Here is a 27,613-nt window from a genome sequence, read left to right as displayed (position 1 = left end):
TCAACCTTGTCACATTATCAAAAATAACTGTTTCTCTAGCCTCACCCCATTCATTAATGCCAGGTCTCCATCTCCACTCAGGGTTTCACCCAATTATTTCTGGAGACATTGGATGAGTCACTCCAGCTCATGAGCAGACTCCCCAGCTCCCATGTAGATCCATCATATTCTTCCAACGAGGACTTTCTGGTTGGTGTCCACTGCTTGGGTCCACTATCACGGGTTTCACCAAGTCCATAGGGAAGCCACTTTCTTATTCCCACCCATGGGCTCAGAAGTAAATCGGTGGTGCCAGGGAGGGGGGTCAATCTCAGGCAGCTATGGTGGTCTCTTTCCTTATCTCCTCCCACCCAAGCATACACTGCTTGCTGCATGTTCCTTCATTCTCATTCTGACAAAAACCCTCATGCAAATTCATTTCTGCCTCCTCTCCTGTCATCCAATCACAGGTATATCTGAACCAAAATAGGAACTTGAATATGCAGCCTCCACAACTAATAGATTCATTTAAGAACATAAACTCTGGGGACAACTCTACAGGTGTAACAGGATGTAAAACTTGGACTCTTTTTGTCTTACAGTTTTGGCTGGGGCCCCAAAGACTGAAAACAATACGGTAGGTTCCTCCATCCTAATACAGTACAATAGGTGTCATATCTGAAAGTTAAGTGCATAGAGATTGTGAAGCCAGTTCTGCTCGCATTACCCATCAACACCTTGGAGTAGGCTTGGTGGAATACATTTGGGTTGAGGAATATTTGAGGGAGAGTTGTCCCTCACCCCATGTTGAAGGAAGTGGCTCCCTCTCACCTCAAGCAAGGTGATTTGGACTTCGTAAGACCACTTGGAGAGCTGCATATCATGTTCCCTAGAGTTTGGGGTGAATAGTGACTGGTTATTTGACTCCCACCTGTTAAGACTAAAGGCTAGGGCAGCTCTTTTCTGGGATCGAAATGAAGAGAACTGGCTGCTTTGGGAGTAACCTGCACTTCCATGGTGGAAAATGCAGGTACATCTGGAGAACAGAAAGGAGCCAGCCTGGGGTGATCTTAAAAGGGGACCCACCCAAGGAGATTGCCTGAAAGGTGGAGGAAGCTCTACAGAGGAAGCTCAGAAACTGTGTAGAGTCAGAAGAGCCAGCCAGAGGACAGATGTGTCCCACAAGCCCCAGCAGAGGGATTCCAGAAGTTCACCACGCACCCTGTGGAAAGAAGAACCAGCAGTTGTACATCCATCCACATCCTGATTACAACAGATGAGACAGGAAAGGCATTTCCTGCCCTGTATCCTCCTTTCTGACCCCTCCCAACTCACTGCAGCCGGAAGGAGCTGGGGAAGTGGAGTGAGAATTGAAGAGATACAGACCAAATACCCTTCCCCCTCTGCAGGCTTCCACCTAGAGGCAGGCTAACACTGGGATTGTTTTGTTTGTTTGTTTAATTCTACCATTAACTTTTTGTGTGTGTGTGAAAATATACACAGCAAAACATACCAAATCAACAATTTCTACATGTACAATTCAGTTACACTGATTACATTCTTCAATTTGTACAACCACTTTTGCTATCCTTTTTCAAATTATTCCACCACCATTAGGGATAGGTTTAAATTGGACAAAATTCCAGAAGTCCATTGGTTGGAAATTTTCAAAACTGAAACAAGATTGATTTTGTGACCCAAAGGGCCAAAAATGTTATGAGACCTGCTCAAGATTTCCAACCACATGAAGGAAAGAGTAAGTTTGAAGGAAAAATGAGAGAACAAATCCCTAATGAATGCAGCTATAGATACCGCCACTCTACATACTATGCTAGGCCACCTAGTGGATAATATAGACAAAGTACTTCTGAGAATAGAGGCTGGGCTAATTTTGAATGCAGGAGCTAGAAATGAAGGAAGGCTGTTGGTGATATCCAGTAAAGAAGTCATCTGAATAAAAGTGGGCATACTTCGTCAGAAAAGAGGGAACGTGGAAACCTCATCAAGGCCATCTCAGCCAAAAACCGTTATATACACTCCTCTAGCTCCAGTAGGGTTCAATGACTCCATGTCTAGAATCAGTCATTCATTAAATATTTATTGAGCATGTCCTTTATGATAGGCACTGTGCTGATCTCTGGGGTTCCAAAGACAAATAAGACACAGGCCCTTCCCACAAGAAGCTCACCATTTCCTGAGGAAGGAAGACACATATAAATTATGGTACTGTTTGGTAAGTGCTACAACGAAGAAATGCTCAGATTCCTGTTGGATCATGCATGAGGGGAGTGTTGTTTAAGTAGGTGCCATTGAGTCTGTTCTGACTCATAGCAACACTATGTACAACAGAATGAAACACTGCCCAGTCCTGTGCCATCCTCACAATTGTTGCTATGTTTGAGCCTATTGTTGCAGGCACAATGACAATCCATTTCATTTAAGGTCTTCCTCTTTTTCGCTGACCCTCTGTCTTACCAAGCGTGATATCCTTCTCCAGGGACTGGTCCCTCCTGTAACATGTTCAAAGTACGTGAGGCGAAGTCTCACCTTCCTTGCTTCCAAGGAGCACTCTGGCTGTACTTCTTCTAAGATAGTTGTCCGTTCTTCCGAAGTTCATAATATATTCAATATTCTTCACCAACACCATAGTTCGAAGGCATCAATTCTTCTTCAGTCTCCACATTGAGGAAGGGGAGCATGGGAAGCTTTCTGGAGCAGTGAGTCCTGAGCTGAGTCTTGAAAGACAACTTGGAGTAAGTAAAGAGAGGGTGGCAGATGAGGCTAGAAAGAAGAGTGTTCCAGGCAAAGGAGAAAGCATGTGTGAAGGCAAGGAGGCATGAGAGAACACTGCAGGACCCAGTGTCCGAAAACAGTATGTTATGATTGGAGAATTAGACAGAGTTGTGGCTGCCGTGGTGGAGGGACCTGAGCGTGAAGGGATTGTAAACTGGGCTAACTGGGGACCTGAAGTCGGGAAGCGATTTATCTGGTGCTCCAGTTATCTACTGCTGCATGACAAAGCACCCGAAACCAGTGGCTTAAAACAATAAGAATCATTTATTTTGCTCATGAATCTGCAATTTGAGCCAAGCTCATTATTTCTGCTCTACTTGACATTAGCTGGTATGGCTTGATTGAAGGATGGAGGATCAGCTTCCAAGATCATACAGCTCACTCATATGGCTGGTAAGTTTGTACAGGCTGTCAGCTGGGAATTCAGTCAATGCTGAGGGCCAAGAACCTTGGTTTCTTTCCACACAGGCCTCTCTATGAGCCTGAACTTCCTCACAACATAGTGATGGGGTTCCAAGGGTGAGCATTGCAAGAGAAAGAACCACATGGAAGCTGTATTGCTTTTATGACCTAGCCTCCAAAGTCATGTAGCATTATTTCTGTCTTACTCTACTAGTTGTGGCATTCACAAAGGCCTAGCCTGTTTCAAGGGGAAGGGACCTAGGCTCCATTTCTTGATGAGGGAGTGGCAAAATTCTGGAAGAATATGTGGGTCTAGCTATTTTTGGAAAATAAAATCAGTGGGACTAGCTATTTTGGAAAATACAGCCTTCCAGACACAGCAACTGCGTGGAAGACAGATAGTAGTAGGCTAAGATTAGAGGCAAGGAGATTCATTTGGAGACTTATTTGAGTGGGAAATGAGCAGAGTGGAGAGACAAAGGTGTATTTGAGTCCCTGAGTCTCCAGGAGTCAGAAACGAGGCTTAGGTGATTAGGGAGCTGTAGTCCTCCATGATTCACATCACCCAGCGGGCTGGAAACCTTGCCCTTTGGAGGCTACGTCTGTTGGCCTCGGCACTAGGTTTCCTGGCCTCAGTGTCTAGCCTGGGAGCTGAGTGCTGTTGCAGGTGCTTTCTCTGCGTCAGTCACGGCAGTTGCTTCTACGGTCCTGATGAAGCCTGGTGCCACTCACAATGGCCCTTCTATCCTCACCCAGCTTACACTGATTACACTTTTCTGGCCAGCTCTTCCAAGGTGACTCCCAGCTCTGTGCTGTTCACAGGAAACACACCTTCCAGAGAGATTGTTGCTGACTGGGGGCTTTTGACTGAGAAAGAATTAGACGGTGTGGTCCATTTTCAAACCACGGAAACTTCTGGATGGTGGCCTCTGGAGGGGGTAGAGGACCCTGACTTCCAAATGCCTGGCCACCCATTCAGATGAGGACCTCCAAAATTACAGGTGCCTGAAGATGCTTCCTGAGAAAGTACTTGTTTTCAAATTCACTGATCTTAAATGATCAAAAACTGGTAAGTGGAAAATAACACTATTAAGTTTGATCGTGAAAGATGAGAATAATTATTAGGAAGTCATTTGTCTCCTGCTTCCCAAAAATGATCACATATTTGTCTCCTGCCTCTTGAATAACACTTAAACCTCTCTCTCCACCAACTTCAGAATACTCCTGTGTCCTCCCAACTGCAAATGACCCCTTTTGTCTCTCGTCCCACCAGCAATGAGTGGGGAGTGTGGTTCACAGGCCATCCTAGTCTCAAAGTCACGGCCTTGGCTTTCAGCCCCACTGTCATAGTGTTGAAACCACTGGGCTGACCAGCCAGCAGATAGTTCCATCACCTCTTAGATCTTTAGAAGTGCATGATGACCACTAAGACATGTCCGCAAAAGGAAATTATGACACCAGTACTGAATTTGGTGGGCAAAGCTGCCATATGCCTTTTGCTGATGCCAGAAAGGTTGATTCTTCAAAAAACAAAGACCACAACACACTCCATTTGAGAGACTGTCCACCCCAGTGATCTGTTTGAAGAGGCTCATGGTTGTGCTTGAAGTCCTTGCTGCTCAAAGCTCTTCCTATGTTGCTCCAACAATCTTGCTATGCCTTAGTTTTGTTGTTTATACAATAAGAGCATGGGTCTGGGTGACCGCTAAGGTCCCATCTAGCTCAGAACACGTGCTTCCATACCTTTACAGGAAAAAGAAGTAGTGTGGTTTGATCAGCAACATAAGCGTAATCTTTGAAGTATTCTACAATCTTAAGAGCCAGAATTGGCCAAGGACACACAGTTGAATCTTTTTTTTTTTTTCTTTTACTTCTCTCCAGTGGCATTTTTCTCCTTTCTTCCTTGGTCACTGTAATGGATTGAATGTGTCCCCCAAAATACGTGTTTAACTTGGCTATGCCGTGATTTCCAGCATTGTCCTCCATTTTGTGACAGGATGTAATTATCCTCCATTTTGTGATGTGTTGTAAATCTTAACCTCTATATGTTAATGGGGTGGATAAGATTGGGGTGTATCTTGAGTCACTGCCTTACAAAAGGGTTTGACTCAAGTCATGCCCTTACTCAAGTTACACCTTTACTTGAGTCACATCTTTCTATCTTACAAAAGATAAAAGAAGAAAGAAGTGAGCAGAGAGAAGATGGGCCTGACTACCACCAAGAAAGAAGAGCTGGGAGTGGAGTGCATCCTTTGTACCCAGGGCTTCTGTGCTGAGAACCTCCTAGACCCAGGGGAAGACTGATGCCAAGACACACAAAGGTCTCCAAGGAATGCCAGGCCCACAGATGTTGAAAGAAGACAAGGACATTTTCCCAGAGCCTACAGAGAGCAAAAGCCTTCACCTGGACCTGGCATCCTGAATTTAGACTTCTAGCCTCCTAAACTATGACAGAATAAATTTCTGTTTGTTAAAGCCATCCACTTGTGGTATTTCTGCTATAGCAGCACTAGATAACTAAGACAGTCACCAACTGCACCACCTCTAAATTTGTAATCCACACATTCTATTTTCCAAGCACAATCAATTACCCTACTAGCTCATTTCTTTAATCATTCAGTCTCACTAAGGCCCCTTATTCCATAGATCCCTGAGATTTTCTCTTTCGTCATCAATCCCTCTTTTCTTTACTTTTCCCTTTAGCCAACTTAGCTTCCATGGTTTATCTTTACAATTACAGCAGAAGCCATTCTACCCAATGTTCTCTGGTCTGGTAATTGGTAATTTAATTGAAAAAGTACATTAAAATTGGGAGTTATAAAAAATGACCCATACATATTACCAAACCAGAAAAGCAAACCAATTGCTGTTGAGTTGATTCTGATGCATGGCAACCCTATTTGTACAGAGTAGAACTGAACAAAACTCCATAGGGATTCCAAGGCTGTGATCTTTCAGAAGCTTCAAACCATCAGCCTTTCGGTTAGTAGTCAAGCACTTAAATGCACCATCCAGAGACTCGATACATATACAAAAACACAAACAAACAAAAAACACAAACTCGTTGCAGCCAAGTCAATTCCAACTCATGGCAACCCCATGTCTTATACAGTAGAACTGCTCCATAGGGTTTTCTTCGCTGTAATCTCTACAGAAGCAGATTGCCAGGCCTTTCTTCTTCAGTGCAACTGGGTGGGTTTGAATCCCCAATCTTCATGTTAGTAGTCGAGCACAAACTGTTAGTGCCACCCAGGCATCACTTATATACACACTGGAACATGTTGTTTTGGTTTACCACGTATGAATAGATATTAATTTGCCAATCTTTTGAGTTCGGCCCATGCCTTTCCTTTGAGAAGGGGCCTTCTGACTGGAGTTCGGCATAGTGTTTCTGGTATAAGTCACCATAAAGCCTCCTCTGCAAGGTCCAGTTTGGTTTTCTTTAAAACGGAGTAAACACCAAATGCTACTTGAGAAGTGATCTGAGTAGAATTATTACAATAACATGTAAGCCTGCAATAAACAGGTGCTGGAACACCTGTAGGCCTGAAACAAACAACATTGCTTCTTGTTAAATAGACGAGAACAGAGGAGCACAGACACTCGGGGAGTGTAGCCGCTGCTCACTAGTGCTCACCATCTGGTGGGCACTCTGGCTAATAAGTTCAATAAAACGCTCATGCTCTGTGAAGGCTACTTCACACCTTTTCCTTCCTCCTCAATCCCCTCACCCCTGATGGTCTTGCCTTTGTCATTGGTATGACCTTCCAACTGAAACCAAACCCACTGCCACCAAATTGGTTCCGATTCATAGCAACCCAACCGTACAAAGTAGATAGAACTGCCCCACACAGTTTCCAAGGCTGTAAATCTTTACAGGAGCTCTGGTGGTATATTGGTTAAGAGCTTGGCTGCTTCAAAAGGTCAGCAGTTCAAATCTACCAGCCACTCTTGTAAACCCTATGGGGCAGTTCTACTCTGTCCTATAGGGTCCCTACCAATCAGAACCGACTCGATGGCACCTAACAACAACGAATCTTTACAGAAGCAGACTGCCACATCTTTCTCCTGCAGAACAGCCGGTGGGTTTGAACCACCGATCTTTCAGTTAGCAGTTGAGTGCTTTAGCCAGCGCTCCACCAGGGCTCCTTGTTATGACCTTAGAACCACACAAAGCCATGAGAAATTTAACTGGATGTTAGTTAGATATCTGTCCAAGATTGTGGTCCTAGCAGGAAGGACCAATGCGAAAAGAATCCCCAATAAAAATCAAGTTTCTGGGGAGACAATTCTGACTCATGACAATCCCATGTGTGGTGAAAGTGGAACTGTGCTCCATAGGATTTTCAATGGCTAATTTTTTGGACGTTGATCACCAGGCCATTCTTCCAAGGAGCCACAACAACAGGACCTCCAGTAAATAGATCAGGCGAATCTAACAAAGTGGTAGAAATTGTCATCTTCCTGAGTAGTAAGAGTTAGAAACTGGGTCACTTGAATCCAGGGGTGTGGGCTGTGGAGCAGCAAACTGTTGGGACAGTACTGACAGCTCATAGGCAAGAACCCAGCCAGCGTCTAGGCCGGTGACCTCGCTGATCATTAAAAAGTCCCAGCAGCGGAAAAGGCAAACTCAGAGACCCCTTAGGGAGGCTATGCCAAAATATTTGGGGGTGACAATGATTTCTTCAGTAGGCAAATATTTCCTAATCTCAGGAAGATTTAAGTTTGATATAATAATGTTTAAGAGAATCAAACCGATAGCATTAATATTTTTGAGATTTAAAAAAATCTATGCACATTTGGTAGCTTATGCACTTATAAAATTTAAGAGAACTTGGCCTCTTAATACCAAGTGTATAATTGAATTTGTTGTTGTTGTGTGCCATGGAGCTGATTCCAATTCTGCAGGTCAGGGTAGAACTGCCCCATAGGGTTCCAAGGCCGTCATCTTTACAGAAGCAGACTGCCACATCTTTCTCCCAAGGCAGGGATGGTGGGTTTAAACCACCAAACTTCAGGTTGGCAGCCAAGTCCTTAACCACTGCGCCACCAGGTCTCATTATAATTCAATTTAGAGCTTTGAATTTAGGTTGTAATTCTACTAAGTATACAAACAGCATTGAAGTTTTTAAAAGAACTTAAGGCTCACCATATTTATATGTTTACAAATTTAATTTATTAGATTTCCAAGGATTACTTAAGTACTTGGAGAAGTTTGTTTTTTAGTTAGATACCTTAAGTACTTAAATAGGAAATTGAATTAATAGACATATAAAGCAGTTTAAAATACTTAAGGGAGTTTATTTAACTACATCTTAAAATGAAACTAGACATTAATCACAATAATTAAAAGGAATCGCTAAATGCTAGATTTATAAACAGAATAAGGTTAGTAAACTGAATTCAAAAGCTTAAGGAAGAGCCAGAGTTTTGTATTTGTGTGTGTGTATATTGGGGGATATATATATATATATATATATGGTTTTTTCTTTCTTTTTTTATTGTGCTTTAAGTGAAAGTTTACAATTCAAGTCAGTCTCTCATATAAAAACTTACACACGCATTGTTATATGACTCTAGTTGCTCTCCCTACAATGAGACAGAATGTTCCTCCTCCCCACCCTGTATTTCCCATATCCATTCAACCAGCTCCTGTCCCCCTCTGCCTTCTCATCTCTTCTGGACAGGAGCTGCCCACTTAGTCTAATGTGTCTACTTGAGCTGAGAAGCACACTCCTTGCCAGTATCATTTTATGTCTCATAGTCCAGTCTAATCTTTGTTTGAAGAGTTGGCTTCGGGAATGGTTTTAGTTCTCTGCTAACAGAGAGTCCGGGGGTAATGTCCTCCGGGGTCCCTCTAGTCTTAGTTAAACCATTAAGTCTGGTCTTTTTACTAGAATTTGAGTTCTGCATCCCACTTTTCTCCTGCTCCATTAGGGATTCTCTGTTGTGTTCCCTGTCAGGGCAGTCATTGGTGGTAGCCGGGCACCATCTAGTTCTTCTGGTCTCAGGCTGATGCAGCCTCTGGTTTATGTGGCCCTTTCTGTCTCTTGGGCTCATATTTTCTTCGTGTCTTTGCTATTCTTCATTCTCCTTTGCTCCAGGAGATCAATTGATGCATCTTAGATGGCCGCTTGCGAGCTTTTAAGACCCCAGATGCCACTCACCAAAGTGGGATGCAGAATGTTTTCTTAATACACATGACAATTGACCTAGATGTCCCCTGAAACCATGGTCCCCAGACCTCCACCCCTGCTACTCTGTCCCTCAAAGTGTTTGGTTGTATTCAGGAAACTTCTTAGCTGTTGGTTTAGTCCAGTTGTGCTGACTTCCCCTATATAGTGTGTTGTCTTTCCCTTCACCTAAGATAATTCTTGTCTACTACCTAATTAATGAATACCCCTCTCCCTCCCTCCCCACCTTCGTACAATCAAAGAATGTTTTCTTCTGTGTTTAAACCTTTTCTTGGGTTCTTATAATAGTGGTCTCATACAACATTTGTCCTTTTGCAACTGACTAATTTCATTCATCATAATGCCTTCCAGATACATCCATGTTATTATAAAATGTTTCATGGATTCATCATTGTTCTTTATTGTTTCGTAGTATTCCCATTGTGTGAATATACCATAATTTCTTTATCCTTTCATCCATTGATGGACACTTCAGCTGTCTCCATCTTTTTGCTATTATAAACAGTGCTGCAACGAACATGGGTGTGTATATATCTATTCGTGTGAGGGCTTTTATTTCTCTAGGATATATTCCAAGGAGTGAGATTGCTAGATGCTATGGTAGTTCTATTTCTAGCTTTTTAAGGAAGATTCAAATCAATTTCCAAAGTGGTTGTACCATTTTATCTTCCCACCAGCAGTGTGTAAGTATTCCAGCCTCTCCACAATCTCTCCAACATTTATTATTTTGTGTTTTTTGGATTAATGCTAGCCTTGCTGGGGAGAGATGGTATCTCACTGTAGTTTTGATTTGCATTTCTCTAATGGGTAATGATCATAAGCATTTCCTCATGTTAGCTGCCTGAATGTTTTCTTTGGTGAGGTGTCTGTTCATATCCTTTGCCCATTTTTAAATTGGGTTATTTGTCTTTTTGTTGTTGAGGTTTTGCAGTATCTTGTAAATTTTAGAGATTAGACACTGGTCGGATTTGTCATAGCCAAATTATTTCCCAGTCTGTAGGTTGACTTTTTACTCTTGGTGAAGTCTTTGGATGAGCATAAGTGTTTGATTTTTAGGAGCTCCCAGTTATCTAGTTTCTCTTCGGGTGTTTCTGCATTGTTAGTAAAGTTTTGTATACTGTTTATGCCATGTATTAGGGCTCCTGGAGTTGTCCCTATTTTTTCTTCCAGGATCTTTATTGTTTTAGATTTTATATTTAGGTCTTTGATCCATTTTGAGTTAGTTTTTGTATGTGATGTGAGGTATGAGTCATGTTTCATTTTTTTTGCAGATGGATATCCAGTTATACCAGCACCATTTGTTAAAGAGACTGTCTTTTCCCCGTTTAACAGACTTTGGGCCTTTGTCAAATATCAGCTGCTCATAAGTGGATGAATATTTGTCTGAATTCTCAATTCTGTTCCATTAGTTTATGTATCTATTGTTGTACCAGTACCAGTAGTTTTGACTACTGTGATGGTATAATAGGTTCTAAAATCAGGCAGTGCGAGGCCTCCCACTTTATTCTTCTTTTTCAGTAATGCTTTACTTATCTGGGGCATCTTCCCTTTCCATATGAAGTTGGTGATTTGTTTCTTCGTCTCATTAAAAATGCCATTGGAATTTGGATCAGGATTGCATCGTATCTACAGATTGGTTTGGATAGAATAGACATTTTCACAACATTGAGTGTTCCTATTCATGAGCAAGGTATGTTTTTCCACTTATGTAGGTCTTTTTTGGTTTCTTGCAGTAGTGCCTTGTAGTTTTCTTTGTATAGGTCTTTCATGTCTCTGGTTAGATTTATTCCTAAGTATTTTATCTTTTGGGGGGCTATTGTAATGGTATTGATTTGGTGATTTCCTCCTCTTTGACATTCTCTTTGCTGGTGTAGAGGAATCCAACTGATTTTTGTATATTTATCTCATAGGCTAATACTTTGCTGAAATCTTCTATTAGTTCCAGTAGTTTTCTTGTGGATTCTTTAAGGTTTTCTGTGTATAGGATCATATCATCTGCAAAATAGAGATACTTTTACTTCTTCCCTATATTTGGATACCCTTTATTTCTTTTTCTGGCCTAATTGCCCTGGCTAGGACTTCCAGCACAATGTTGAATAAGAGTGATGATAAAGGGCATCCTTGTCTAGTTCCTGTTCTCAAAGGGGATGCTTTCATATTCCATTTAGGATGATGTTGGCTATTAGCTTTGTATAAATGCCCTTTATTATGTTGAGAAAATTTCCTTCTATTCCTATTTTGCTGACAGTTTTTATCATGAATGTGTGTTGGACTTTGTCAAATGCCTTTTCTGCATCAATTGATAAGGTCATGTGGTTCTTGTCTTTTGTTTTATTTATGTGATGGATTACATTGATTGTTTTTGTAATGTTAAACCATCTCTGCATACCTGGTGTGAATCCTGCCATCAATAAGTTATTGTATTTATTTTATGTTTGCTAACTATGTCCAAGCTTCTTTTTTTGTTTTGTTTTGTTTTGATATGCTCATACAGGCTGCTTGAGTGAGCTAGTTTGATTATTGGTGCCTTTGAAGCTCTAATGTCCTGTCACCAGGTGGTTAGAGCTGTTACTAGATATATGAGCCCAGTAGTCCATTTACTTTTCTTGTATGAATTCAGCTCATGTGTTCAGGTAGTTGGTCACCAAGTATGTGGTGCAGGCTCTCTCACCTACAGTCTTAGCTGAGCATGGGTGATTGGTGTAGGCACAGGTATCTGGCTGCAGTAGGGTGTCACAAGCTGAGCGAGGCAGCAGCTGACAACTACGCCTGAGTGTCTGTGAGGAAATCATGTCCCTGTTCTCTAGGGCATCTAGGTAGGTGGGTTTTGCAGCCAGACTCTGGAGGCATGAGTGGACTCTCCAACACTCAGTCTCTCCCGATGTGGAAAACGCATCCTGAACGCCACTGCTTGCCTCACCACGGTGGCTTCAATGGATCTGACCCGCAGGACACCGGTTCACAGTGGGTCAGGTTTGGCAACTCCTTGCTGCTTCTGAACCATTTTTCCTTCCACTGGTCACTGAGCCAAACTCCTCAACTTTGTCCTTGATGTTCAGGGCTCCCGGACTGTCATGTATAATCGATTCACTTGTTTTTTTGGGTCTTTGCTGTAAGAGGGACCACAGGAAGTGTCTGACTACTCCACCATCTTGGATTTGTATTTATTTTTAAAAACCCAAGGAACTTTCATTTGAATCATCTTTTCTGTATTCAAAAGCTATCCTTGAGGACAAAAAATCAAAAAATTAAAAACTCCTGTGGATAGACTCATACTTCCTGAAGAAACAGAAGCCATTGGAAAGGCACTCCGTTATCGCCTGGCTGCCAAATCTACAAAACAGTAGAGTTGGTACAGTTCTTCCTTCCATGGAATTACGAAACTCCTATTCCTTTCCTTGTTGGCTGAGCAGTCCTCTCTTGTGAGTTCTGGATCCTCCCTTCCTCCCTTGCTTTCAGGAACCTTACTCCTTTGGATGATCATTTTGCTACATCCTCCATTTCTCTCTTTCTAAGAGACTGCCCCCACCAGCACATAAACAACTCTGGTATCTCCAACTCCAGAAGCACTCCACCAAAAACAAGCAAACAAAACCCAATCCTGTCAAGTCGATTCGAACTCACAAGCAGCCCTATAGGACACAGCAGAACTGTCTCATAGTGTTCCCAAGGCTGTAATATTTGCTTAAGCAGATTGCCACATCTGTCTCCCATAGAGCAGCTGGTGGGTTCAAACCACTGGCCTTTCAGTTAGCAGTCATGTGCTTAACTACTGCACCACCAGGGCTCCACGAACTCCACAGCCCCGTCCAAATTATTGCTGCATTTCTCTGCTCTGAAATTCCCCTCTTCCAAATCCTACATTTCTCCTCAATCTTCTTCAATCTGACCACTCCCCCACTCCACTCACACAGCTCATGTCAAGGTCATCGACCTTTCTGTTGCTAATCTCTGTGAGTCCTTTCTTCTCATTTAACACAACCTTTACCCATTTCGTGGCACAGTGGTTAAGCTTTTGGCTGCTAACCAAAAGGTCGGCAGTTCAAATCCACCAGCCGCTCCTTGGAAACCCTGTGGGGCAGCTCTACTCTGTCCTATAGGGTTGCAGTGAGTCGGAATTGACTCGGAGGCAATGGGCTTCGGTTTTACAAGTTGTAGTTGTGTCAGTTCTGAGTCATGGCGACCCCATGTGTGTCAGAGTAGAATTGTGCTCCATCGTGGTTCCAGTGGCTTATTTTTCAGCAGTAGATTGCCAGGTCTTTCCTCCCAGGCACCTCTGGGTGGACTTGAACCTCCAACTTTTTGGTTAGCAGCCAAGGACATTAGCAGTTTGCACCACCCAGGGACTCCAAAACAACTGCTGATATAGTTGTCTCTCTTTTCGTCTGCGTTCTTGTCACTTGGATTCCACAATGCCACACTCTAATCACTGTATTCCTTTCTCTGTCATTCCCCTTGGCTGGTTCCTCGGGGTCTATAAATGTGCAATTCCTCGGGCTTTGATCCTGGACCTTCTTTTCTTCTTTCTCTACATTCTCTCTCTGGATAATCTCATCTACTTTCCTGACTTTAAATGCCATGTATAACCTGATACTTTCCACAGTTTATATCAAGCCTGGTACATATAATTGTCTCCAACAATTCCCCTTTAATGTCTTACAAACATCTCAGATTTTCCGTGTTTAAAACTGAACTCTGGATGAACTGAACTGATTTTTCTACTTTAAATTGTTTCCCCCTCAGTTTTCTTCAAACTCTTCACCCTCATCTCATGCCATCTTCAAGCGCTGCATGCGCTTCCGCTTTTCCCTGCCTTCCCTGGGGCCCAACAGATGCTGCCCCGTTACAGGAGGCACTCCTGCTCTGTCTCTTGGTACAGCCAGCTCCTTCTCAATTTTAAAGTTCAATTCTTCAAAGAAGCTTTTTTGTTTGCTTGTTTACCTCACTAACTAAATTAGGCAACCTTCTCATTTTCCATCAAAGTTCCCATTTGATCTTCATGGTGTCCTTGTGGAGTGCAAATGGTTAAGTGCTCGACTACTAGCTGAATGAAGGGTTGGTGGTTTGAACTCACCCAGAGGTACCTCGGAGGAAAAGCCTGGCAATCTGCTTCTGAAAGGTCACAGCCTTGAAAACCCTGTGGAGCACACTTCTAATCTGACACATGAGGGGTTGCCATGAGTCAAAATCAACTCAACAGCGATGGATTTGTTTGTTTGATCTTCATAGCTTTTCCAGTAAACTTGTAATTTATGTGACTATTCATTTGCTTCCTTGTATACTGACAGGTACCACTCCCGCGGAATTGCAAGCTCCCTGAGACCATGGCCTACCAGAGGGACTTGCATCTAAATATTGGTTGAATCAAGAAAAACCTATATACGTTAAAGAGCAAGGGTGTCTAAAGGATGTGTTGTTGTTGTGTGCCGTCGTGTCAATTCCAACTTATAGCAACCCTATAGGACAGAGTAGAACTCCCACGTAGGGTTTCCAAGACTGTAATCCTTACAGAAGCAGATCGTCAAATCTTTGCTGAGCCTTCGGGGGGTTCGAACCGCTGACCTTTCTGTTAGCAGCTGAGCACTTAACCATTGTGTCACCAGGGATCCTTGTCTAATGTGTGTGAAGACATATAAAAGTGTTTTGAGTCCAAACGTCCTAATTTTGGCAGGGTTGTCTGTCTTGATCTTAATAGATTAAATCAATTAAAGTCACAGGTAGAGGGAAAGTGGTGACTATTGGGACAAGATTACTCCGTTTTTTGCTTACTTGGCTTACCTTGGCTGATTTTAAATGACAGTGATTTTCTAACATCAATGTCCTTTGAAGACTAATCTCTGATCTCCTGTTCACTTGCTTCCAGATTTTGGCTTTTCAAAACTAGGACTGGCTGTACTCTATGTATCCCACCTATGGATTAAGGTCAATAAAAATGAATGTTTCAAGAGATTACAATGTAAATTAGATGCTCTTGTTGGTGCCATGATGTGTACATGTTTGAGGATATACAGACATGTTAAAGCTCACGCATGCAGTTATGAATTTGAGGTTGAGTCCTAATGGTATAACATTTTGAGTTTCATAAAAATGTCACAATGGGTCACAGATCACATCTGGTGTCCCACTTAAGGGATTTCCCAGAAGTTCTGTGGTAGATTATTGAGCAAGATTATAAGAAATAACAGCTCTCCTGAATAAGACCCAGGTCCCAACATTGAGGGTCCAACTAAATGTTTTTTGGATGGCATATGTCTAAATCAGGGACAAAGACACAAGAGTCTGTCTCTCCTCTTCAAGGCGTGCAGATGCAGACTCGAGAGAAATGAGAGGACCGCTGACAACTAGAACGAACTCTTTTAATAAGGTCTTAGATTATGTCGAATTTCCCTTATCAGTGTTTTAAAATGGGTTTAGCTTTAATCTAATTAAGCCAGAGAGATGAGTGTTGCTTTATTTTATAGGTTCTCTACTTCTGTAAGTCAATCGACAAATATTTGCTAAGTACCTACTATGTCCAGAGAGCAAGGTATTAAGAACTTTGAGAAAAGTTTTCAGCTGGAAACCATACAAAATTTCCAGTATTCTACCATTTTTGACCTTAACAGAATGGCAATTTCATATCACTCAACCTAAACTAGAATTGTTGATAATTTGATGAGAGAGATAAGACACAGATGCAAGTTGGCCAACAATAAGAAAGGCCAGACAAATGTTGTAGGTGGTCCAGGAGAAGGGGCAGAGTGAGAAAGGAGAAAACGGGGATCGAGCTGGGACATTGGCACTTGGTGGGCCAAGGAAGTTACTCGTATTACAGAGAAGGCTGGGAAGAATGTGGACAGAGAAATATGAATGCCCATGCTATGCCTGTTTGTGGAATCATGAGAAGAACACAGTTTAGGTAAGAAGACATGAGGAACTGGGCTTAGGAGTCATGGCATGTTAGTAGCAAGCCTCCTCGGTTGTCTGAGCACGATTTGGATTTCATCATCTATCTCTATTGGACAAAAGGGGGTTGATGGGCCTTCATAGCATGGTTAAGTGATACGATCAGAGATTCAGGAAGGATAAATTGTTGAGGGAAGAAATTATGTGAAGGCCCATAGTTAAAATTTACTGTTTCTTGTAGGCAGAAAGCAAAAATAAAAATAGGTGGTTAAAAATAGAAAACTATGTATTGCAGATGAGAGGGGCTGGATAAGGACCTTATGAAGAACGGAGTGAGAGGAGGTTGAACTGAGGTGTGTGGGAGGTGCTAAATGAGAAAGGCAGAACAAATGATGAGGTGAGCTCTTGACCTAAGTGAAGAGGATAATGACGGCATCATAGACTAAAGTAGGGTTGGTTTGACTGAATGCCAAAAAATGATAGAACAGTATCTAGATTTTTTGAAAGCAAAAAAAAGTGTTGCATGAACCATACCCACCCAAGCAAGTATTCTTTTTCAAGAGCGATGTAAAGGCATTTTCAGATATACAATGTCTCAAGGTATATATATATATATATATATATTTTTTTTTTCCTATGAGGTTGATTTGCTCAGTGCTACTAAACAAGTATTTATTATCTACTAGGTGCTAAGCATTATCCTATTCAGGTTACATCAGTTGACCAAACTGATATCGGAAGCCTTGTGGAACTTACCTTATAGCTGTGTGTGAGGGGTGTGTGTGTGTGTGTGTGTGTGTGTGTGTGTGTGCAGGCACATGCACTTTGGCAGGTAGTAAATGATAACCATAGTAATGAAGTAAATTATCCAGTAGGTTAGAAGTTGGTAAGTACTATAAGGGAAAAAAAGAGAGCAGTGCAATGGAATCAGGGCAGGGACAGGCCAAGTATTAAATAGGGCAGTCAGCACAGGCTACAATGAAAAGGTTCGTCCGAAATAATCTAGAATACTTGGACTTTGAATTCAGTTTTCTTCTGCTGTTTATTGACTTCATTGCACTTTTAAATTTGGCAATCATATTTCTAACAGGCATTTTTGATGAAAATATTGACAAAAGATAACATTACTTCCTAATACTTGAAGGAAACCAAGCAAAATCCACAGCAGAAATCTCTCTGCTAAATATTTGTCTACAACTGGTATAACTGATGTGAGCACCTAATTTTATCTGCCCAATTTTACTCCACACAAATATAGAAAACATTTTTTCCCTATGTATTTTTCATTCAGATAATTCACATCTACTGAAGAAAATGTGGGAAATATTAAAAAGTATGAAAAAGAAAATAAAAACTTCTCTAACTTCTCCAAATGATTTCTGAGTAGTTCCATAAGCAATACCACCCTTCCCACTCTGAATAAACCCTAAGGATTGTCTAGCACCAGTAGGTTCAGGCTACACCCCAGCATGGGTGGACATTTTCTCACGATGTTCCGAAAAGTATCCTCAGCAAAGGTAGTGTCTCTAAGCATTCAACAGCTAACATGACCACTGTGACAGAGTTTACAGGATTTGGATGCTATTTGGATGTCTATTTTCTAGTCAGGCAAATATTTATTTGGTTTCATTACTTCAAAGTCATGCCTTACTTATTTTATTACTCCCTGCTCTTCACAGCACTGGAAGGGAAATCCATGTCATTTTTCAAGTAAATCCTGCTAGCAACTGAATTCCATTTGTATATGGAGTTCTATGTTGAATTCATTCAACCACAGTGCCTCTGTGATACTGCAATCAGATGTGGTCTGGAATCTCATTTTACTCACTACTGGCTCCATTCTGATAATAATTTAACACATTAACCTACTTTTCCCCCTTTTCATTAAGATCATCTAACAATCTGTACAAAGCTTCTAAGCATTTTACATGATTATGTTAAGGAATTCACCTTATGTTACGGATTGTGTCCCCCTCCATGTGTGTCAACTTGGCTAGGTCATGAGTCCCAGTATTGCATAGTTGTCCACCATTTGTCATCTGATGCGATTTTTCTATGTGTTGTAAATCCTCTCTATGATGTTAATGAGGTGGGATTAGCAGCAGTTATGGTAATGAGGTAGGGCTCAATCTACAAGATTAGGTTGTGTCTTAAGCCTGTCTCTTTTGAGATACAAAAGAGAGAAGCAAGCAGAGAGACATGGGGCCCACATACCACCAAGAAACGTGAGCCAGGAGAATAGCATGTACCTTTGGACCTGGGGTCCCTGTGCTGAGAAGTTCCTTGACCAGGGGAAGATTGATGACAAGGTCCTTCCCCCTGGGCAGAGAGAGAAAGCCTTCCCTTGAAGCTGGTGCCCTGAATTTGCACTTCTGGCCTCCTAGATCGTTAGAGAATAAATTTCTCTTTGTTAAAGCCATCCACTTGTAGTATTTGTTATAGCATTGCTAGATAACTAAGACACATTATCTGAATGTATAAATTCTAACAACATCGTCTTTGAAGGGTTGTGTAAGAACTGCAGGTACGCACCAGTTTTTCTGAGGCACTTGAGCCACAAAGAGGTTTGGGACCTTGTTGGAGGCTGCTCTGCTGTTGAGGGGCAGAGCCCAGGCTCAACCCCAGGCCAGACAAAAGCCAATGGGTTCAACTCCCATGAAAGCAGGACCTCTGTTTAAAGTCCCCAAAGACTTTTGGACTTGGAGTTTCCTCAGGCCATGACCTGTTCTCAGAGGGCCACTTGCCTTACTCATTAGAGGGCAACTGAAGCAAAACGACCTAGTCCCCTGGTGCCTGATATTAGTTTAGCTGCAGAATCTGGTAACCCAGCAGAGTTGGCCAAATGCCTGATGCCCCGGTGGTGATGAGGCTGTGCGTTTTCAAAAGCTGTCAAAGTAAGCTTTTATAACAGCTGTCAGGCTCAACCATCTTCAGTAATAACCTACTGTCAAGTAACAGGACTCCCTCCAAAGATGGGACATAATGAGTCTCTCCAGCTAGCTCGGAGTGTCAGTAGCTATGATATGGGAAATCCAAATGCAGACAAGTAAGACTGCTAAAAAAAATACCAAAGCCAAACCATTTTAGGCACTCAAGATCAGACATTTCTCTAAGAGCCAAAGAAAGGCCAAGTGCACGGAACAGGTATTTTCCCACAGATTTCAAATAGACAAGGAAAGCACTCAAAGTTCAGGTCCCAATTTGTTCTCCTCCCTCCTCTCCAGTTGCTTCCAGCTGATTCCGACTCATGAGGAACCCCCACCCAGGGTGATTTGGAAGCAAACACTAGTGTCTTTTTTTTTTTTTTTCCTTGTTTGGGTCTTGGTCCTTCAGTTGGCCCTGGATTTGGCTGAAACCAAAACCAAACCAAACCTGTTGGCATCAAGTTGATTCTGACTGCCCCACAGAGTTTCCAAGGAGCACCGGGTAGATTTGAACTGCCAACCTTTTGGTTCGCAGCTGTAGCTCTTGACCACTGTGCCACCAGGGCTCCAGGATTTGCCTGAAGCAGCAGTTTGTAAGGCTGGAACTGTAAGCCCTCTAGGTCTGAATGAGCTTTATGTAGAACAGCAACGGCCGGCGTTCTCAGAGCCGTGGGAACACCACCTTCTGAGAGGGAGAAAAGGTTTAACTGGCACTTGTTGGCTTATGCAAATTTTGCTCAGTACTCAGTAGGGATTGTGTTGTCAGACTCAGGCTGAAAAACAGAAGGATTTCCTCACAGTGAACAAAAAAAGATGTTTCTCCCCCCAAAGAGGACTATTTTTAGGGATGTGACTTTGGCAACTACCTCAGGTAAAAATTTGAGTGTTGAATATGGATTTCAGTTCTGGACTTGAAATGAAAGCAGCAGTTTTTGAAGAGACCTCTCAAACACTGTAAGAGTCTAAGTTGAAGAAACAGGGAAAGGCTGGCTCCAGGACTGCTGAGTAAGGATCACAGTGGTGGTCTGACTGGGCCAGAGCTCTACATGTTGGGGTCATCTGAGGAATGCCCGTGGCTAATGAGGTGCTGGAAACCCTGGTGGCATGGTGGTTAAGAACTATAGCTGCTAACCAAAAAGGTCGGCAGTTCAAATCCACCAGGCGATCCTTGGAAACTCTATGGGGCAGTTCTACTCTGTCCTACGGGGTCGCTATGAGTTGGAATCGACTCAGTGGCAATGGGTTAACGAGGTACTGATGAGTTCCACCGTGTGCAGACGAACGTTTAAGTGGATTGTGTGACACACAGCAGGTCCTGACTGCCATTACTGAATATAGCACTTTACACAAAGTACTTCCACACGCATCACCTCACCGCCTCCTCGCACAGCTGTGATGATACAGGTGGGTCGCTGCCTGCTGCTGTTGAGTCCATTCCGACTCACAGTGACCCCATGTGTGTCAGAGTAGAACTGTGCTCCACAGGTTTCTTAATGGATTTTTTTTTTTTTAAAGATCGCCAGGCCTTTCTTCTGAGGAGACTTTGGGTGGACCTGAACCTTCAACCTTTCGGTTAGTAGTCGAGCATGTTAAATGTAGGTGGGTAGCAACCCCGCTTTACTCCTGAGCAAACACAGTCATCGACACTCCGTGATTTGTTTGAATCACAGGGCTAATAAGAACCCCACACTGCTATCGTGTTTGGCTCCTAGTAGGTGCTCCAGAGTCTGTGGCTGAATGAGTCCCACTTCATTTAGCACCTGGAAAGGTGTTAGAATTGAAATAGCCATATTAACTACACTAATTATATACTAACAACACAACAAATAATGTTAGATTCCAGTGAGAAGTCAAAACTAAACCTATATTTAATGAAAGTCAATACATTGAACAAATACCTTCAAACTTTTCTATTTTCACCTCTGAACTTTGGTCTTAAAGACATTTTTCTGGCATTAGGCAATAGGAATGGTAGAAAAATAGATATAAATCAGCTACAGAAGTGAAAGACAAAATAGTCCTGGAGTCCAAAATGCTTCTTTTAGAAATGTCGGCGTTCCAGTGGTTATAAAGATTCTAATTATAATTTAAGATTTCAATTTGTGATACACTTTGGGAAAAAACTGATGGACCGTTTGGCTCCCAAGAATCATTGTGTAACAGTATTTGGCCATCAACTACCTGTGAAGGGCTTAGAAGTTATGAACTGTAACCCAGCAGGGTGCCCATATGTCACATTATTTATGTAAAATGAAGTCAGATCTAAGTGCAAAGAAATGTTACCCAGCTACAGAATAACCTTTATTGTTCTTTGCTGTCTGTGCCAAGGGGCAATGCCGATAGCAAAGCAGGGAGATTTGTTTAGGAAATCTTTGGACACGCAGAGATTTTCCATGGCAGAAGTACCACCTGGCCAGAGCATCGTGGTAACACTCCAAACCATTTGGGGTGCAGTCTTCAGGCTCCTGGTCTACAGATAGATGCACCCTGGCGCTATCAATCCACCCTCCTAGGTCCACTGGAGTACTATTTCCTTAATAAAAGATAGCCCTGATCTACCCAAGTGAGCTGGAGAATTCTGTTTGTGAAAAGATTAAAAATAAGTGTCAATTACAATATAAGCCTTAACAAAGCTCCTGAAGCCAAAATGTGTATCTGTCTTCCATCCTTTAATTACTCATTTCTTCCTGAATGGCTATGTGTATATCAAAGTTGTTCAGCTCTCCACGCACTGACTATTGAGAATGATTCTAAACTGAAGCCAAAATGTGAACCTGAAACAGTCAAGAGGAATTGTTTCCATGGATAAAGTACAGGACAAATGTTATTTTGTATAAGGTGATGACAGTCTCACTACAAAACCTGGATGCCTATTCTTATATAACTGTCTCCCCTCCCACCGCCCCCCATCTCAGTAACCAGAACCAACCTTCTTTATTATAATCAAAGGCAACAAAAAGATGCAATTAACACTAAGGAAACAGGAAACAGGAATGGCGGAGCAAAAGCACTCAACAGGCAGTCTCGGGGCCAGGTCCTCTGGGTTTGCATCCGTGCTTTAACGTTCACTAACCCACTAGCCTTGGGTATTTACTTTGTGCCTCATTTTCTTCATCTGTGAAATGGGGACGATGATAGGACCCACCTCGTGGGGTCTTGATGGGGTCAGTGAGGAACTGGGCCTGGCACGCAGGTAGCACTCAGTAAACTTCAGCTACAATTAGCCCAAAAGGGAACAAACCTTGTGTTTATGTGACTATTTCCAGTGTCTGGCACATGTGATTGTTTGAGAAATGCTTACTGACTGAGCAAACGAAAGTAAGACATTAATGAGGAGAGAAAAACTAAACATGAGAACTCTGGCTGGCTGACAACAGTTTGGCAAGACATCGTTTTAAATAAATAACTTCCAAAGAGTAATGTTACGACCAAGCTTGTGATTCTGGTTTCTCATGGAATTTCACTAATTAAAATTTATTATTTCAATATACAAAGATGTGGTGGTAGAAAAAGGAAGCACACAAATAATTTGTTAAACTCCTAACAATTTTCCCTCTCAGCACAGAGCGTTTGGAAAAAGCTGCGGTAGATATGCTCATAATTGCGTCCGAGTTTTGCCAAAGATAAATCTACGCATAGTCTCGTCATAATACTTTTTTATTACAATATCCAAAAAACTGGGTATGCAAGTTTAGGGGAATCGCAAGACCCCTTCTTCAATCTCAGGAATGTGCCATCTCAAGACGTATAAACTATAAAGAAACTTAAATGCAAAGAAAAAAGAGAATGCATCTTCTTCATAAACATTCTGTGTGTCTCTCACTACCAATCACATATTCTCTGTAAACCCTAAAAAATTTCCCTGTAAAGCAAATTATATATATGTATATATATATACACACACATATAGTGTGTGTATGTGGGTGAATATATGTGTGTGTGTATACACACACACACACGCACACACATATATAAAGTGTTGGTAGCTCCCCTTCCCCAAAGATCAGCTGTTCTCCATAATCATCTGTATTAGTGTCAACAAATAGCTACAGGTACACTTATAAATTTGAGAATTAAATACATAATTATAAAATTCAAGCAAGCAGGAGGGTGAAAGGAAAAAGCACTATGTGGATGGCACATTTGGGGTCAACCACCAAAACGTTCTATTCTTTATGAGTCACCGGTTTCTTCTTTTGCAGACTGAGTTTCAAAGTTGTTCTTTATTGCAAGCACAGTCCAAAATGCACGAGACAGGCTCTAGAACGACAATCTGACTTAGTAGTTTAGTGCTACCACCAAATACGTTCACTCTTTGGAGAGTCTGGGAAGCCACGTGAGAGCAAAGGGCAGGGGAACAAATGCTTCTGGGACCTAGAAACTCCTCGTAGGCTACCTGGTAAGCAAAACGGCCCTAAAGCTCCTGGCCACAACTTCTTGAGTGTACTCTGTCTCAATGAACTGTAGCTTCAGGGCATTCAGACTGTGCCCAACGTCTTTTTAACAGGGGGCTCTGTCAGCATGAACAATTTGAACAGACTAACACCACTTCCAATTGAAAAAGAATAAAGCAAACAAACACGCCTCTCTTCCATCTCCAAATTCTACAAACCTAGTGGGCGGGGGGTGCTGGACTTGAGCGTGGATGTGAGTGCTAGAGATGGCTGCTCATGGTTTACACCTAAGGCAAACGGAACACAAACAGAACTGGCTAAAAGGTCAACCAGCAAAAGAACCCAAGAAAGGACACGCCACTAGAGAGAGCACAACCCTCTGCAGGGGAGCCAGCGGCTTCAGCCTTCTTCTTCAGGTAGATGAGCCCCGCGCTGCGGAAATGAGTGTTGGACCTAAGGCTTGTAGTTGGAAGAGGACCGTGGGGAGGGGACCCCGCCTCGGCTGTCACTGAAGGGCTTTGACAAGGTATAACTTTTCCCCGTGTTCGCTGGTGAAGATTGGCGCCTTTTTGTAGTGTTCCACCAACTCGTCCATGGTGTGAAATCGCCGCTGCCCGATACAGTAGACATTGTCCACCAGCTGCACCTTGAAATGCTTGTTCTTCCCTGATGCTTTGAGAGAGACGGAGAAGTCACTGGGCTAGGGAGGAAGCAAAGCACACATTAGGACCCGGTCACAGAGCGGGGGCTCCAGAAACACTCAAGCCATCCAGAAACTTAAAAAACTGAGAACAGACATTCTTTACTGTGGGAGCTGTAACTTCTTGACTCTTAAATATTTCGGGTCGCGCAGTCTGAATCTTCCACTTATCCAAATCCAAACCACCCAAAAGCTCAGCCAGCCCATTCTGTGTTAACACCGAGAGTAGTATTTGAAACTGAGAATGGCCCCGAGGCATTCCAAGGTTCTGAACCAAAGAAAAATTAAATTTTGCCTAGCACAGTTTGGGTGCTAAATGAATTTGTTATTTGAAACTTGGGAACCCATCATGGATGCGAGGCACCCGTGTTAACCTGGGCACCGAAGAAACGTGACGTTTTTACTTCCTGTGTTATTTTTGATAAACCAAAAACCCAAAACCAAACCCACTGCAGTCAAGTTGATTCCAACTCACAGCGACCCTATGGGACAGAGTAGAACTGCCCCACAGAGTTTCGAAGGAGCGCCTGGTGGATTCAAACTGCCAACCTTTTGGTTAGCAGCTGTAGCACTTAACCACTACGCCACCAGGGTTTCCGTTTTTTTTTTTTTTATAAACTGGGGATTTATTAAAAGTGGTCTGCATACAGAGAATCGGAAATTATTTCGCCTACTAGGTCCCTTAGAATCAGTCATCACAGAACTCTGCTGTCGCAGGTGATCACGTGAGCCAGTCCTATCCACATAATATTCTAAACAGCACAAAACAATATGCTAAGTAATCATCTGATCGCACAAGTCTCAAATCATTACTATTTTCACAGAATTAAACATGATGAATGCCTGCGAGCCTCAGTATCACCATCCAAATTAACCGCTGAGCATGGCTTTGAATACAAAACAAACCAAAGCCGGTGCTGCCTGACAGGTGCTCCACACGCAAGCAAGGCCAGAGTGCCAACATCCTTGCCACGGTCACCATTATTCGTTCTAGCAGGTTAGGAGAACCACCGCTGCTGACCATACTGCATTAAACGTAGCAACAGGATATATGGCTATGAACAGCTTACCCCTCTCTTCTGATGGTTTCAGGTTTTCCCTGAATTATTTTCAGTTTCAAGTTTCTCACTATGAATATTCTAAAAATATATATTCTATAAACACAGGTATTTTTCTTCTTCTTTTCTGTGCCATAAGTTGTACCTTTAGGAAAAGATTGGCAGGGGGGTCTCATATGAAACCTTACCATGAGCCAGGCGCTGCGCAAGTTTTACAGACACTTCAATCAATTCACAGGGAACATGGCATCGTTCATAGTGGAGGTGGTACATGAATGGATCCTACTAAGTGTGTGACAGACTCGATTTTAATTAACCCAAATGATCAGCGGATGATTTTTTCAGACAGGGAAATTTGCTTTTAGTTTAAGCTCTTTGATTTAGCATCGTAGTGTCTACGTGTGTATGTGTACGTGTGTAGGTGTATGTGTGTATATGTGTGCGCTATGGCAGTAAAACTGAGGCAGCAGGAAAGGTCGTTTTTAATTTCTTGGGCTCTCAAGCAGAAATCAGGTAAGGAAAGAGCACCAACTTCATTCAGGCAAAGCAGGAGTATTCAAAATGTGGGGTGTTTTAATTCCAAATGCGTAGATTCCCCTCAGAAAATCAGAGAGCGAACAATCTACATACTAACACACACGGTTATGGGTTACCACTGAACAGCTCTAAATCAAATGTGAAGATAACTAGACCAGTGGTTCTCAAAGTGTGCTCCCAACCAAGAACAGAAACAGAAGCATCACCGGGGAACTTGTTAGAAACACAAATCCTCGGCCCGCATCCCAGAACTAGGGAATCAGAAACTCGAGAGGTGGGGCCCAGCACCCTGTGTTTTCACAGGCCCTCCAGGAGATTCTCATGCAGCCTGAGAAGTGAAATGAAGTTCAGCCAACCACCACGAGTACATTCAAATGTTCAATGCCACCAGAAAATGATGTGAACGGCCAGCTGTGACTTACGGGCTAAGCAGCCCCACGCTGGAGGAAGCTGTGCTGCCGACTTCACTCAGCCTGCAGATGCTTTTGATTCTATCCCGGAGCCTGGCCCTGCTCCAGACCTTCCTTATTGGGAATGTCCCTAATGGGACAGCTGGGGCACCGCAGCAGAGAATTCCGTAAGCTGAGCCAGTTCCCTGGATCTGATGGAAATGGAGCTACTCTGGGCCCCAAACAACTCAGCCCCCAGGAAAGGGAGCTCAAGGGAATGATCCCAGCAAAGGCAACTCCACCAGCCCCTGCTCACGTCTGCTGTGGTCTTTTTATGCCTGGTTTTCTGAAATAGACTTGGAGAAATCAGACTGGAAAAGGACCATGCCACACTCCACCCCCTCAGCGAGGAGGAATGTAGTAATATGATGATACAGTACTCTAAATTTAAGCTGTCAAAGAATTTTAACACGTTTTGTTTGAATATCTACATTGAGAAAGAAGACCAAAACAAACTCTAACTCAACACTCTACATGTTTTCAGTTTTGAGTGTTACTGATTTGAAGTCATAGGGATTCCGTTCTGTCTAAACAGTTCTCTCTTCTCTGGAGGAAGGCTCACACAAGGTGGTTAATGTGAGCCTTCTCCGCCGGGGCACAGGGGTGAAGCCTGTCAAGTCTCCATCGCTGAAGGACCAGTGCGCCATGATGATTTCTGAGGTGGAAAGACTGCTGGTCTGGGGAGCTCTCATTCATGGCTGCTGAGTGCATAACGCAGTGCTAGTGCTTCGTTACACAGCGTCTACATTACTGTGTGGTCTGATGACAGTCATTTTCATTGACCCAGCAATTTCATCTCGGAAATGTGGTATTGAGAAATGCATGCAACGTGTCTACCAGGACTCACGTTCAAGAATATCCACAGTGAAGCAGCCAACAAACATATAAAAGATCCTTGTGATCATTAGCTATTAGAGAGAAGCATATCGAAACTATAATAAGATATTATCTCACACCTACAAAAATGACACTGATCTAAAAAACAGAAAACATTTTTGTTGTGGGGAGAGTGGCACCCTTATCCACTGTTGGTGGGATAGTAAAATGGCATAACCACTATGGAAAACGGTATGGCATATTCTCAAAAAGCTCTAAGTACCTTATGATCCAGCAATCCCATGCCTAGGTATATACCCTGGAGGGACATGAATAGACACACGCACACCTATGTTCACTGCTGCATCATTCACAATGGCAAAGAGATTTAAACAACCTAAGCAACCGTCAATGGATGACTGAATAAGCAAATTATGGTACGTACATACAATGGAATACTATGCAGCTATAAAGAATAATGA

General features: G+C 42.6%; 1 protein-coding gene across 5 annotated transcripts in view; it reads right to left on the bottom strand.

Annotated features, from left to right (window-relative positions):
• Window positions 1-17,270: 17,270 nt before the first annotated feature.
• Window positions 17,271-27,613, bottom strand: part of NCK2 (NCK adaptor protein 2) — a 176,197-nt gene continuing 165,854 nt past the window's right edge. For all 5 annotated transcript variants that reach the window (XM_010593577.2, XM_023552618.2, XM_064268582.1 and 2 more), the window contains one exon: window positions 17,271-24,271. In XM_010593577.2, the coding sequence (XP_010591879.1) occupies window positions 24,077-24,271 (195 nt within the window). In that variant the 3' untranslated portion in view covers window positions 17,271-24,076. The remainder of the gene's footprint in view (window positions 24,272-27,613) is intronic.

Source organism: Loxodonta africana, chromosome 15 (assembly GCF_030014295.1).
Source record: "Loxodonta africana isolate mLoxAfr1 chromosome 15, mLoxAfr1.hap2, whole genome shotgun sequence".
NCBI lineage: Eukaryota > Metazoa > Chordata > Mammalia > Proboscidea > Elephantidae > Loxodonta > Loxodonta africana.
Note: the sequence above shows the minus strand (reverse complement) of the source record. Positions and strands in the feature narration are given on the sequence as shown.